A 15,903-nucleotide genomic window follows, 5' to 3' on the forward strand; every position below is an offset into this window, starting at 1 on the left:
TGCAGCGAACAAAACTGATGGTTTCAGACTCAAGATCGAGTCTATGCTAAAGCAAGACAAACCCCTGCACTTAACACAAGCTAATGAATCTCATCACTACCCAACAACTAATACATCAAGAAAACTTGAATTACTACCGAGGATGCATGCTTGAGTTTAGATTAACGAATATTCACACTTAACTAAACTTACAAACATAACACGAGATTTTAAGCTAACTAACTTTTCAATACCAAAAGTAACAAAATCTAGAGAATTAATTAACACCCAAAACTCTTAAGAGCACATATTCACTTGTATAGCACATTAAAGGTATGAGATAACTGAGACAACATGTATGGTTTAGGACCTATTACGGAGCATTAACGAAATAGAGGAAATGAATGGAGTGAAATCCAAAACAGCTTGCATTCAATCAGGCCTCAATTTGGAATACATGTTCTTAGTCACTTGTTGAAAATGGTTTGAGGAAATACCTGGTGATGAACAAAAGACAAAAGAAAAGGGTGAAGAATCAGCAAGAAACAACAGGGAATCAGCAGCAGGTCCAGCAACAAAGAGCAAATCGGCAAAGCAATTTCAAACCCAGAAAATGAAGTACTGCAGACCAGAAATCAGTTTCAAATGCACAGTCTAACCAATAAACCTCTAAACCAACCTCAATGACTAGGTCTCAAACCATTTCTAAGTTCAAATGATCAAGAAATCGATTCAAAAAGAAGAGGATTTCAGATTTCAAAACTAAAGCCCAATGAAACAGTATTTTCTGCAAAATGTTGCAGCCGTTTAGTTGTTTTCAGAAATTTTTCCCCTTGAAATCTAAAAAAAAATCTCTATGGAACCCCAAGTAACTATGCCTTTATAGGCAAGTTACTAGGGCAGCCTTAAGGGTTCAGTTTTTTCATTTTAGTCCTTTTCCAATTTTCCTTTTTGCTGCTTAGTCCTTCATTTACTGACTTGTTGGTCAAGTAAGTATATCATGCAGCTTCTGGGAAGCTTCTCAGGTAGTTTCAACAAGATTCCTGTTAACTAAAAACCTAAACTGCCCTTTGAACTCCTTCCAATTACTTCAGCCTACCACATGGGTCAAACCCAAGACTCAAACCACGACGAACGGGCTTTCTTTAAAAATGGGTCAGAAATGACCCTAAGGCCCAAAACCAATCAGAAATCCATTTGGTAATTCATGAGAAGCAGAAGAAACCAATTAAATGATTTCAAAACCAAAATCTAAACTAAATGACTGGTTTCCTTTTAAACTAAACAATGAGTTAGAAATAACAACATCTGATTAAACTAATTATACGACTAGAAAAATCAGAAAACTTAAATGTCATAAATAACAAATAAGCATGGCGAGTGAATAATCTAAACAAAAATCAGAAAAGAGCATTCAAAAATTTGAAAGAAAAAACTGAGAAAGCAAACAGAACAAATACGAGCATGAACCAATCGAGAAGGGAAAATCTAGGTTCAAACCTTGACCAATTTCCAGTCTATTTAAAGAAAAATAGAAGAAAAGAAGAGGAATAGGAGGTTAAATAACAAAAGTGGACAGAAAAATAAAGAAAACTTACCAACTAAACTTGAAACCAACATTGGATATCTCGATTTAACACAACCAGTGTTAATCACTTATTCTTTTCCAAAAACAAACGACCAACACTGCTTTATGTCAAATTAACCCTTGAAAACTCAAAAATTCGAGAGCCTAAGGTCATGCATGCCACAGATTCAAGAAATTCTAATTTTGGTCTTTTAAAACTTCAAACTCCGATTCAAGATTCGACGAAAGATAGGGTGATTCGAAGGAAAACACATGGGGATTTGGAGTGAGGGACCCCTGGAGGTCTCCGGTGTTAGTTTGGGGTTGAACAGAGGTGGCCCCGCCATCGGAGAAAACAAGGGCGGCGCTAGGGTTTCGATCTTTGATCTGAAACTCGAGGAGTTCTGGAAGGATTTGAGAGGAGTTATTTGGGGATTAGGGATGTGTATGTGGAGGAGATTGTGGGGTGTTAATTTCAGGGTGGTTGGTGGTTGTGCCGCCACCTTCAGGCGGTGGGTGTTCAAGGGCGGCTACTAGGGTTAAGGTCTGGTTGGAAGGGTATGGTAAGAGATGAGATGGGGGTGGGGGTAGGGGTAGGGGGGATGTTTGGACATATATATACTCCAACGACCTCACTTCCAAGCCGTTGGATAAGAAAAACCTCGACGGTCCAGATTCATTTTAAGTGGGACGAAGTCGTTTCGGTGGAGGGGGAAACCGGATCGGGTGTTTTACTGGACTGGGCCGGGTATGGGGCAATTTGAACGGGTAATGGGTGTTTAACACTTGGGGCTGGGACAAACTCAATTGTAACAGCCCAAAAATCGGATTTTTCTTTTATTTCAGTTCTTTTTCTTTTTCAATTTCAAATCCTTTCTTTTCAAATTAAAAATAAAATCCTAAATTAATTTTTAAACTAAATTAATCTACCCAATTAGATTAATCACTCATCATAGTATTTACAATAATTAATTAAATCCTAAATTTAAAGAAAAACTATAAAATTCAAAATTAAAGAGTTAAAATGCAAAAATGAACTTTTTTTTTGTGATTTTCATATTTTATAAAACAAACTAATTTACTAATTAATCTAATAAATGTAAAATTAAATCCTAAATGCAATGCGTGATATTTTTTCTATTTTTCATGATTTAAATAAAATTAATTATGCATATAAAAATGTAAACAAACACGAAAATTGGGCAATTAATTCCTAAAACCCCAAATAAAAAAAGGAAAATCCTAATATTGGGGATTCTGTAGGAGTAATTCATGAGAGGCAAAAATCATGTGCTCACAACGATGACGACAGCGCGAGGCACTATTTCTTCTTAACTCTTTAAGAGCTAGAAGATGTGCTTCTTTATATAAGCACAAAGATTTTCTTTCCTTCTTCCAATAAGGGACAAAGTGCATTAGTAAAGTGAACTAATTCAAAATTTCATTTCTCTCCATTTCTTTCCCACCATTTTCTTTTCACACCTCTTTTGTTATTACTAATAAAACCCAACAATCCCCCACATGAATGGGGAATGGCTATCCGAAATAAATATGCATGAAAGAAAACTGTGTGATTCGCAAGTAAGGATTAATCGCATCTGGATAAGTAGGTTTCCCATTGAACTTTCCGTAGTGAACTTATGTCGGATATACTCGGTCAATCGGTAGATTTGATATCTTTGAACCATCAAACTTTAGTGTATACCTAAACAACCACAAGTCACACAATCAACCTTTAACCGTCTTTGGTTCTCATTATTGTGTTCTTTTCAGCCATGAACACGACTTGTTTTATAAGTGCGTAGAGAATTGGCCTTACAGAATTCTCTTTGAAGCGGCTTACACTTCACACTTACATAGGTGATTCCTAAACTTGTTATCCCGTAGATACACTATATGATATACCCCGTATCATCCTTAGAAACCGCTAAAAAGCCCTAACGACTTATCGTTAGTACTAAATATTGTCTTCATCATGAGAATGGACCAAAATTTTATTTGACAATGTTGAAGCATTACTAATGACTTTGTTTGATCTCCTTGAACATAGATCTTGGGATCTCCAGTCTTCTAGGTAGAGTTACCGTCATAGTGACTTGTCCTCGGCCATAGTCTCATTCCCTTTAATGACTTCTCAACCGCCTCTCTAGGTAGGCCTTTTGTAAGTGGATCCGATACATTATCTTTTGACTTTACATAGTCAATTGTAATTATTCCACTAGAGAGTAGTTGCCTAACGGTATTATAGCTTCATCGAATATGACAAAATTTTTCGTTATACATAATGCTCTCAGCCTTTCCTATTGTTACTTGACTATCGCAACGTATGCATATAGGTGCCAAAGATTTGGGCCAAAATGGAATGTCTTCTAAGAAATTCCGGAGCCATTCAGCTTCTTCATTGGCCTTGTCTAAAGCTATAAACTCAGACTCCATTGTAGAGCGGACGATGAATGTCTGTTTGGATGACTTCCAAGACACTACTCCTCCACCAATGGAAAAAACGTATCCACTTGTGGATTTTGATTCCGTTGATCCGGTGATCCAATTTGCATCACTATATCTCTCAATAACTGCGTGATAATTATTATAATGCAATGCATAGTCTTGAATATATTTCAAATATCCCAAAACTCGTTTCATCGCTATCCAATGAGCTTGGTTGGGATTACTTGTGTATCGACTAAGCTTACTTATTGCACAAGCTATATCAGGTCGTGTACAATTCATAATGTACATCAAACTTCCCAACACTCAAGCTTATTCCAATTGTGATTTGCTTTGACCTTTATTCTTTACAAGAGTATGGTTTAAATCAATTGGCATTTTGCTTCTTTAAAGTCCAAATATTTGAACTTTTCAAGAAATATTTTAATATAATGAGATTGAGACAAATCTATACCTTGAGGAGTCTGAAGGATCTTAATTTCCAAAATTAAATCGGTAACTCCTAAGTCTTTCATATCAAACTTACTAGTAAGCATGCACATAGTAACATTTATGTTAGTAATGTCGCTACTCATTATCAACATATCATCCACATATAAATAAACAATGACTATTTGATTTGGAGTATTCTTAATGTAAACACATCTATCACACTCATTGATCTTGAAACCATTTGACAATATTGTTTGGTCAAATTTCGCAATGCTATTATTTTGGTGCTTGTTTTAGTCCGCAAAGTGACTTAATAAGTCAACACACCTTCTTTTCTTTTCCAGAAATTACAAACCCTTCAGGTTGTTCCATATGGATTTCTTCCTCTAAATCTCCATTTAAGAAGGTTGTCTTTACATCCATCTGATGGATTTGAAGGCCATATACGGCGGGTAACGCTATTAACACCCGGATAAATGTAATCCTTGTTACCGGCGAGTATGTGTCAAAGTAATCAAGACATTCTCGTTGTCTAAACCCTTTGACAATTAATCTTGACTTATATTTTTGTCAATAGTACCATCGGCTTTCATTTTCCTTTTGAAAATCCATTTAGAACCCAAAGGTTTATTTTTCGGAGGAAGATCAACCAATCCCAAGTATGATTACTTAATATGGATTCTATATCACTATTGACTGCCTCTTTCCAACATTGTGCTTATTGCTTCTTTGAAAGTTTGAGGCTCATTTTCCAATAAGAAAGCAAAAAATATGGTCCAAAGGAAATAGTTGTCCTTTGACGTTTACTACATCTTGGATTTTCCTCATCAAAAGTAGTTTCCTTTGCTTCTTCCCGAGGTCGTTTAGATTTTCCATTAGACGACTCATATTCTATTTTATACAGATAAATATTCTCAAAGAATTCAGCATTATCCGATTCCAATTACCGTATTAATATGAATGTCGGAATTTTCTGATTTATGAACCAGAAAACGATATGCCTTACTATTTGTTGCATATCCTACGAAAATGCAATCAACGGTTTTTGGTCCAATCTTTATCCTTTTGGGTTTAGGAACTTTCACTTTAGCCAAACACCCCCACACCTTAAAATATTTTAAGTTAGGTTATCTTCCTTTCCAGTTATTATATGGAATAGATTGCGTTTTGCTATGGGGAACTCGATTCAGTATTTGTTTAGTTGTAAGATTAGCTTCCCCCCACAAGTTCTGAGGTAAACCAGAACTTATTAACAAGGCATTCATCATCTCCTTTAACGTTCTATTATTTCTTTCCGCGATTCCATTAGAATGCGATGAGTAAGGGGCAGTTGTTTGGTGAATAATGCCATTTTCCAAACATATTTCTTCAACAGGAGATTCATATTCGTCGCCCTTATCACTTCTTATCACTTTGATCTTTTTGTTTAGTTGCGTTTTAACTTCATTTCTGTATTGCTTGAATGAATCAATTGCTTCATCTTTACTTTTAAGTAAGTAAATATAGCAATATCTAGTACTATCGTCAATAAAAGTTATGAAATACTTTTTCCCACCACCAGATGATATTTACTTCATGTCGCAAATATCTGTGTGAATTAATTCAAAAGGATTGAATTCCTTTCAACTGACTTATAAGGATGCTTAACATACTTTGATTCCACATATATTTAACATTTCAAGTTATTGTATTCAAACTTAGGCAATACTTCCAAATTAATCATTTTTCGCAAAGTTTTGAAGTTGACGTGGCCTAAACATTCATGCCATAAATTATTTGACTCAAGCAAGTAAGAAGAAGCTGAAATTTTATTCATATCAATGGCAATTACATTGAGTTTGAAAAAGCCATCAGTAAGGTAACATTTTCCTACATACATTTCATTCTTACTAACTACAACCTTGTCGGAAACAAAAACACACTTAAAGCCATTCTTGACTAGAAGTGATGTCGAGACTAAATTCTTCCACATTTCAGGAACATGAAGGACATCATTTAGAGTCACAATCTTGCCAGAAGTTATCTTCAAAGCTATCTTGCACGTTCCTTCAATTTTTGTAGTAGCGAAATTTGCCATAAAAACTGTCTCATTGGGTCCAGTAGGAGTATAAGAAGTAAGCAACTCCTTGTTAGCACAAACATGATGAGTTGCCCCCGAATCAATCCACCATTCTCTAGGATTTCTGACTAGGTTGCATTCCGAAAGCATGTCACATAAATCGTCTATTTCGTCATTCTTCTCAATCATGTTTGCTTGACTTTTCTTCTTGTCCTTCTTTGGTGCACGACATTCAGCGGCCTTGCGTGCAACCTTTCCACAGCTGTGGCAATTACCTTTGAACTTCTTCTTTCTTGGGTAATTCTTTGGTCCAGACGACTTCTTTCTCTTTTTACTCGTTGAAGCCTTGCACCCATTATTGTTGAATTTCCACGAGACTTCTTTTCTGCAGCCTTGTTGTCCTCTTTAATCCTTAGGCAAACAATAAGGTCTTACAATGTCATCTCCTTGCGCTTATGTTTCAAGTAGTTTTTAAAGTCCTTCCACATCGAAGGCAACTTTTCAATAAACGCCGCAACTTAAAACGTTTCATTTATGACCATACCGACAATCATAAATTTAGGGTTAATAATGTAATCAATATCTTTAATAAAAATATTGATTCGATTTATACCTTTGGCAAGGAGGTCATGAACGATGACTTGTAATTCTTGAACTTGTGTTATAGCAGACTTATTGTCAACCATTTTAAAGTCCAAGAACTTAGCGGCAACAAATTTCTTTAGTCCAGCATCTTCCGTCTTGTACTTCTTTTCAAGAGCGTTCCATAACTCTTTCGAAGTTTCCATGACACTGTAAACGTTGTACAAGCCATCTTCCAAATAACTCAATATATCATTTTTGCACAAGAAGTCAGAATGCTTCCATGCCTCTCTGACCACAAATCGCTCATTAGCCGGAGTCTCTTCTCCCAAGATTGGAACGTCCTCATTTATAAAGCGCTGTAGATTGAGTGTGGTCAGGTAGAAAGACGTTTTCTGCTTCCAGAATTTGAATTCCATGCCGAAAAATTTTCAGGTTTTTCTGTCGGTGCCATCTCTGGTGCAAGCGTTGTGCGACTTGAATATGCCGTAGCTATTGCAGCAGTAATTGTTCCAACAGAATCATTTTGTTGTTCCGTACTTGTTGTCATTTTTCTATAAAAGAAATTAACACACAAAATTAGTATCTCGGTGAAGTTTTTATATCTTCAAACCAAATACATACAACCGAGTTTTTATACCTCGGATTGAGTAGAAAGTCACAAAGACTTTAATCTCAAACTGGAGTAGAAAATCAGTATGATTTTAGTCTCCCAAACCAAAAGTAAGATGAATACAGAATTAAATTCCTTAAGCTTGTTAGTACACTGTATTCAAAACCAGAAAACTAGAAAATCATTAGTTTAAGAAAACAAAACAGAAAAATTCCTAGCCAACTATTCTGTGATAGCGGCACTTCAAATCACAGAACTTCAATAAACTCAAATGGCGGAGCAAATCACACAAAAAATGCAGAAGATTGAGGAGAGAGATTTCAGATGCCTCTCTATTTAGCTAAAGAGTTTGAGTCCCAACAGGTCCATAGGTATCATCAATCAATCATATCAATTGACAAAATCCGAAGCCGAGCGAGTGACGACGGCGACGGAGCGGGGCACCACTTCTTCTTAACTCTTTAAGAGCTAGAAGATGTGCTTCTCTATATAAGCACAAAGATTTTCTTTCCTTCTTCCAATGAGTGACAAAGTGCATTAGCAAAGTGAACTAATTCAAAATTTTATTTCCCTCCATTTCTGTTTCCATCATTTTCCATTCACACCTCTTTTCTTATTACTAACAAAAACCAACAAAAATAATTTTTGATCGTATAAATTTATGCTGTTAAATCCATGGAGGAATTAAAGACACAATCTTGAATCTTCAATGTTGGCGACGCAGTATTTAATGGCACGGTAAGTTAGTCAAACAAGAACTACGTAAAGGACATAAAAATCAAGTCAAGGTAGAAAGCATTTTAAAGATGTTGACTCATCAAATTTAGAACAATTAAGACCCTTGCTATCCTAATATAACCAAAAAAATCAGAAGGCTGTATATGAATTGCTCTAAAGATACAAATGATAAGAAGGCTAAATTTTTTAACATTTGGTTATTGATAGAATATGAGATCTATCCTCACAAACTCATATTCATACGCATGCAATTAAAGTATGAACAAATTGAACAATGTTGTAGAGAGAGAAAGTAGAGAGAAGATCTTAATTTTGTATTAACCAACATTTGGAATGTACAGTAATAAATTGAACAATGTTGTAGAGAGAGAAAGTAGAGAGGAGGAGAAGATCTTAATTCTATATTAACCAACATTTGAAATGTACAGTATTAACTAATATAACCACTTTACAGTAGTTAGTGGAGAAGGTCTGTGAAATGGCAAAATTACCCCTCTCCTAATACACTAAACTATACACATACTACACTACCCCTCACTCAATACTCCCCCTTAAGGTGGTGGGTGAAAGACATCAAACACGTCAAGCTTAGACAAGAGGAGTTGATGTTGAGCAGTAGGTAAACCTTTGGTTAGTAGATCAACAAGCTGTTGAGCAGAAAAAATGTGTTGAGGAATGATGAGCCCAGACTTGATTTTTTTCATGCACAAAATGACAATCAAGCTCAATGTGCTTAGTGTTCGTGGAAAATAGGATTGCTGGCAATTTGGATAGCTGCCTTGTTATCACAGAATAGGGACACAGGTTGGGATATAGTGAGTCCCAACTCCTGCAACAGACCAACAACCCAAGTGACTTCAGCTACTGCTGCTGCCATGCTCCTATATTCAGCTTTTGTGGAGCTCCTGCTTACAGTATGCTACTTCTTAGACTTCCAAGAGATGAGTGACTCACCCAACTTGACAACATATCCAGTGACTGACCTCCTTGTGTTAGGGCAGGAAGCCCAATCGGAGTCACAATAGGCAGTCAAATTAGTAATAGGACCAGCAGATAATAACACACCTAAGCCAGGACAACCTTTGAGATATTTAACCACTCTAAAGGCTGCCTCCAAGTGTGATTGTTTGGGTCGCTGCATGAACTGGATAATTAAGCTTTGAACTGCAAAACTAATATCTGATCTAGTGATGGTAAGGTAAAGGAGCTTTCCAATTAACTGCTGATATGTTGTGGGATCATCAAGCTCTACATCATCAGTATTTCCTACATGAACATCATAATCAACAGTGGTCAGCTTTTGACTAAGTTCCAAAGGTGTCTTAGCAGGTTTACATCCACTCAAACCGACTTAAGAGATAAGCTTCAAGGCATACTTTCTTTGGTTAAGCAATGTGCCCCTTTTGGATCTTAGAACTTCAATGCCAAGAAAATATCTCAACTCCCCAAGGTCCTTTACCTTAAACCGATTGTGTAGGATCATTTTTGCATCATCTATTAGTGTTGGATGACTACCAGTAATTAGCAAATCATCCACATAGATAAGAATGACTACTAAACCATTTCCCTGCCTTTTGGTAAATAAAGAATGATCAAATGCACTTTGATTATATCCACTCTCTATCAAAGCCTCAGTAAGCTTAATATTCCATTGTTTAGAGGCTTGTTTGAGTCCATACAAAGATTTCAGAAGTCGACATACTTTGGTCTCCTCCTATTTGGTAAATCCTTAGGGTAGACTCATGTAGACATCTTCATATAAATCTCCTTGTAGAAATGCATTATTAACATCCATTTGGTATAAAGGACAACCTTTGGAAGTATCTATACTAATAACAAGTCTCACTGTGACCATTTTGACAACAGGTGAAAAAGTATCATGATAGTCAAGTCCTTCCTTTTGATTGTATCCTTTGGCAACCAAATGAGCCTTGAATCTTTTTACCTCTCCATTTGCTTTGTACTTGACTTTGTAGACACATTTAGATCCAATGGCTTGCTTCCCTATAGGTAAATCAACTAGTTCCGAAGTCTTATTATCTTCAAGTACTTGTATCTCCTGATGCATGGCTTCAACCCATCTGTCATCCTGAACTTCCTCCTTAAAGGAGTTAGGTTCAATGCAAGCTGAAAAGGCCTTCAAACAAGACTGGTATCTTGTTGTTAGATTTCCATGATATAGCCCTTTGGATAATGGATAAAGGCACTAGGTGGCAGTATTCTTTGTTGTCACATAATCCTTCAGCCAAATAGGAGGTTTAGATATTCTTCCTCCTTTTCTAACATCATGAGCTATTTCCTTAACTGATGGTTGCTGTTCTGATGGTTGTTATGGAATTGATGTGTCATTTAAACTGTCTTGTGAAGTGTCTACAACTAGTGTCAATGTTTCTCGTGAAATTGCATCAGGTGATATGACAATATGATTCTCATGAGCTTCTGTCAAAATTTCAACATGTATCACTTGCTCCTGAACAGGATGATTCAGCATGTGTTACTTGCTCCTGAGCAGTATCATTACTAAGTTGACTTGTTGATTCTTGTTCAATACTAGGCTGAGCTGATTGCACTACTAGCTCTGGCTACTTGAGAAATAAATCACCAGAATCCAGTTCAGCATTGTTCAATGGAAACATATCTTCCCTAAAGCTAATATCTCTGCTGACCAGAAAAACCTTCCTTTCTAGATCATAAAGTCTGTACCCCTTTTTGAGTTGTTGAGTATCCCACCAATACACATCTGTTGGCTCTTGGACTAAATTTATCTCCTTTTGATAGGTTACTAGCATAACAGAGACAACCAAATACTCTAGGGTGATATATGTCAGGTACCTTGTTGTATAAAAGTTCATGAGGTGACTTTCCTCTTAAAACAGAAGTAGGCCATTTGCTAAGTAGATACACAACAGTATTTACACACTCTCCCCAAAACCTGTTGGGAATTGAGCTTTGGAACTTTAGAGCTCTAGTTACTTCCAGAATGTGTCAATGATTTCTCTCTACTATCCCATTCTATTGAGGTATGTAGGGATAGCTACTCTGGTGAACAACTCCTAATGAAGAAAACAATTCATTGCAGCTAGAATTGAAGAATTTTAACTGAGACAACTAAATACCCTAATGTGATTTATGTCAGGTGGCTTATTGTATAAAAGTTCATGAGGTGACTTTCCTCTTAAAACAGAAGTAGGCCATTTGTTAAGTAGATACACAACAGTCTTTACACACTGTCCCCAAAACCTGTTAGGAATTGAGCTTTGGAACTTCAGGGCTATAGCTACTTCCAGAATGTGTTTATGCTTCCTCTCTACTACCCCATTCTGTTGAGGTGTGTCGGGACATCTACTTTGATGAACACTTCCTAATGAAGAAAAAAATTCATTGCAACTAGAATTGAAGAATTCAGTTCCATTGTCATATCTCAATGTTTTGACAGTCACACCAAATTGATTTTTAACCATTGAAAAGAAACTCTTCAATACAAATATTACTTCACTCTTTGATTGCAACAAACATATCCAAGTGAATCTACTGTAATCATGTACCATTGTAACAAAGTAGTGCTTCCTATCATTTGTTGGTATTTTATGAGGTCCCCATACATCTACATGAATAAGCTGGAAAATACTAACAACATTAATTACTACTAGATGGAAACTTTAACCTACTCTGCTTAGCCAAGGGGTATATATCACAATTATATTGCACTCTACTGTCCACTGAGTTTCTCAACTGTTGGATATACTGCATTGCCTTTATTGAAGGATGTCCTAGTCTCATGTGCCATAAGGATGAGTTATTTGTAGTATTACTGACCATTGCTGTTGTAGGTATTAATCTCCTATGCAAAATATACAGTCCACATAATTCCTTACCAATCCCCATCACCTTCCCATTGTAAAGACCCTGCAGTACACAGAAGTCAGGGAAGAACATTGCAATACAAATCAGTTCCTCGGTCAGCTTTGAAACAGACAATAAATTGAACTTAGAGTCAGGAACATGTATAACATCCTTCAAAACTTGATTGTCCAATATAGAGACATTTCCTGTATGGGACACTTTGCACTTATTTCTTATTGGTACTTGCACTCCACTATTATTGTGTGAACTACAATCTTTAATACCATGCATGATCTCCTCATGAAAGGTAATATGATGTGAAGCATCTGAGTCTAATATTCAATCACAATCAAAGGCATTCGATAATTATACCTACCATAAGTGAGTGATAGTCACCTGTGTCTTGTTTGTTCAGAAGGTTTAGTAGCTGCTTGTATTGATCCTCCGTGAAAAAGTTCCCTTGTGTGGGCTAAGTGTTTGATGTATTCCCTATCTCAGCAGCAACAACATTAGCATAAGGTTTGACTCCTTGTATCTGTACTTTCTTCTTACTCTTGAAATTCGGAGGATACCCTATGATCATATAATAGTTCTCCTTCAAGTGACCTTTATAGCCGCAAAATTCACAAATCAAGCCTGGTTTCTTTGCCTTGAATCCCTGATTGAATGTCTGATTTTTCCCAGCTAGCATGGTCAAAATCTCACTATTAGATTCCTCTGTTCCGAGGGTTCTTTAGCTCTCTTCTTGTATGACCAAGGCATATGCCTGATTGACCGTCAAGATAGGTGTTTTGAGTAACACTTAGCTCCTTACATGGCTATAGCTTTCATTTAGGCCAACTATAAACTGCAAAAGTCTCAGATTTTTGAACTATTCAATGAAAGGCCTTGTTTCTTGTTACACCCTATGTTTTCGTACGTGAAAGTACGCCATAAGTAAATTGATGAAAGCTCGGAAATGAGATGTTACATCCTGCATTTTCATACGTTAAAATTTTGTCGTAAGCTAATCGACGTAAGTTCGGGAATGAGATTATTTTGGTATTATAAGTATTATGCTATTTCAAACAAGTGATAAGTAAATTCGTGAAGGGAAGATGGTAAGCAAATCGAAGGAAATGAATTTCATCGAAGTTTGATATTTTGGGATAAATACGACCCAAACTATAATACCCCGTATATATTGACTAGTGCCATACAAGGTACCATATGACCATAATAGTAAGGTGTATAAGGTGTGTTAAAAGTAAGTAGTATTTTAAGTAATTTGAGATAATTCTTAATTATGTGGGTCATTAGTTAAATATTGGATTAGTGGGGAATTAATAAGTGATTAAGGAGTGGTGGATGGTTAATTGAGGTCTTTGGATAAAGACTAAGGAAAGCTAACGTGGCAGCAAAATCTTGTCCAAATTATGACTCTTATCTATGATTGAAAATGCGGCACATTTAAGTAGTATATGGCTTAGTCATACCATTTAAAGACCAAAACTTATCTAATTCAAAAGAAAGATCTTACATCAAAATTTATTAAGGGGAATGGAGGAAGGCTTCATCAAAATAAAGAATGAAATCTTAGACAAAATCCATGAAAGACTTCTCATATTCAAAAAAATTCAAAGAGATTATGATAAAATTCACAAAGTAAAGGCTTATGACTACAAGTACGGATGAAGCTTCAATACGGAATCACAATTCTAAGAGATTTGCAACGAAGTTATACTATGTAATCACATTGAGATTTGCAATTCTAAGGGAGTAAGGTACAATCTTTCTCAAGAATATCATACGAATTTTTTCCTACTCTGGTCTTGTCGATTACATGTTATCGCAATTGACGTGTATTAAAGGGTGTCACGACCTGGATTTCCCGCCCTCGGGAGTCGTTATGGCGCCTACTAGTGAAAGCTAGGCAAGCCAACCAACTAAACTATTTACCTTGTTTCCATTTTTAATCCGATATCAGTTAAGAGCCAACAATTAGATAACAACAGAATTGAATAAGCGGAAGGTTGCATTGTAAAGTTTTAATAATACTGCTAATACCAATCCATAACAAATCTACCCAAGACTGGTGTCACAACTTCACAGACTGTCTAGGAGTACTACAAATAAAGGTCTGAAAGAAATAAATACAACACTGTCTCCGAAAATACATGAAAGAAACAGGAATAGTAGATAGAAGGAGACGCCAAGGCCTGCGGATGCTTGCAGGACTACCTCGGGTCGCCTGATGAACAAGACAACATCAATCTCACTACGGTCCAAAATCTACAACACTGAGATCTGCACAAAAGAGTGCAGAGTGTAGTATCAGCACAACCGACCCTATGTGTTGGTAAGTGCCTAGTCTAACCTCGGTGAAGTAGTAACGAGGCTAGGACTAGACTATCAAATAAACCTGTGCAATATAGCGTACAAAAATAATAGGAAGCATATAACAATGATGGCAACAATGATCAACCAGTGATATAAATAGCAGACAACAAGAACACCATAAATATTTCTCAACAAATAATAAATACAAGTGCAATCAATTAATCAAGTCCTTCAAATATAAATCTTTGGCCTATAAATCCTTCAAGTAATAATCTCTAAGATAATATGCTTTTCAATAAATATATTTCGAATATATTTCCTTCAAATAAATATCTTTCAGATAAGCATCTTTCGAATATAATTCTTTCGAGTAAAGGTCACCTTGTGACACCTCATTTCATAATCATAAATAATATAGGTCTCAGCCCACTTTCATATTTTCACGGCACCTCGTGCCCATATTTATGTCACAACCGCACGGACAACTCACGTGCCATTAAATAAAACCATAATATTTTCCCTGGCACCTTGTGCCCACATATTTCTGTCTCACATTGCACAACGATATTCTCATGTTACTCAGCTCATAGATTCCATAACCCAATACAATTAAGAATATTCAAGGAGCCTTATTCACTTAACATAAAGTAGAGTACAACTTCCAACCCAATTAGGAAATCAACAAGAAAAGATGAAGTTATTTTTAGAAATCATTTGATAAAGAAAATACCATTTTTCAATTAGAGTACAATATCGAAGAATCATTACCTTTAATACGAGAAATTAATAAATCAAAACATAGTAGAAATTTCTTTTTAAGTAAAGTACAACCTCAAACGGTTTAAGAAAATTTTAGTTGAGAAATCAATTGAGTTAAAAATATAACAATTCTTGAAATTTGAAGTATTGAACATATATATAAAAAATAAGGTGAGGTATTGTAAACACTATGGATCCCAACACAAAGGATCATAACAGTAAAGGGATCTAAACAGTTAATATACTTGAATTACTAATAACAAGTAAACACAGCAAACAGAAAGTGCACGGCATCACCCTTCGAGCTTTAACTCTCTCTTACCAAAACAATACACGGCATCACCCTTCGTGCTTTACACTCTTCCTCACCCAAGCAACAAACACAAGGCAAATAGGGTAAGGGAATCTATAATATCGAAATAAAATCAAGTAATAACGGAAAATCGGTAAATAAATGTACAGGACAACATAACTCAATTGGAATCAGGAAAAATCAAGGACAAGTGCACGGCATTACCCTTTGTGGTTTTACTCTCGTCCTCACCATAAGAATCAATATAAACT

At 36.0% G+C, this 15,903-nt stretch overlaps 1 protein-coding gene across 1 annotated transcript; it reads right to left on the bottom strand.

The window, feature by feature from the left end:
- Nucleotides 1–4,026: 4,026 nt before the first annotated feature.
- On the bottom strand, nt 4,027–7,486 carry LOC142174543 (uncharacterized). The gene is made up of 3 exons (XM_075240357.1): nt 7,099–7,486; nt 6,258–6,886; nt 4,027–4,119 (listed from the first exon to the last, which is right to left on the bottom strand). Exons 1-3 carry the CDS (start codon nt 7,484–7,486, stop codon nt 4,027–4,029), a joined length of 1,110 nt encoding a protein of 369 aa, XP_075096458.1.
- Nucleotides 7,487–15,903: the final 8,417 nt, after the last annotated feature.

This window comes from Nicotiana tabacum, chromosome 20 (assembly GCF_000715075.1).
Source record: "Nicotiana tabacum cultivar K326 chromosome 20, ASM71507v2, whole genome shotgun sequence".
Taxonomy (NCBI): Eukaryota; Viridiplantae; Streptophyta; class Magnoliopsida; order Solanales; family Solanaceae; genus Nicotiana; species Nicotiana tabacum.

What these genes read in the sequence shown, in the direction of transcription:
- LOC142174543 (XM_075240357.1), bottom strand. Translation starts at nt 7,486, where the DNA reads ATGGAATTCAAATTCTGGAAGCAGAAAACGTCTTTCTACCTGACCACA. An exon ending in TCATGACCTCCTTGCCAAAG is followed by an intron (nt 6,887 to 7,098) that starts GTATAAATCGAA and finishes AGGATTAAAGAG; the next exon opens with GACAACAAGGCTGCAGAAAA. An exon ending in ATGGCTTTTTCAAACTCAAT is followed by an intron (nt 4,120 to 6,257) that starts GTAATTGCCATT and finishes ATTATCACGCAG; the next exon opens with TTATTGAGAGATATAGTGAT.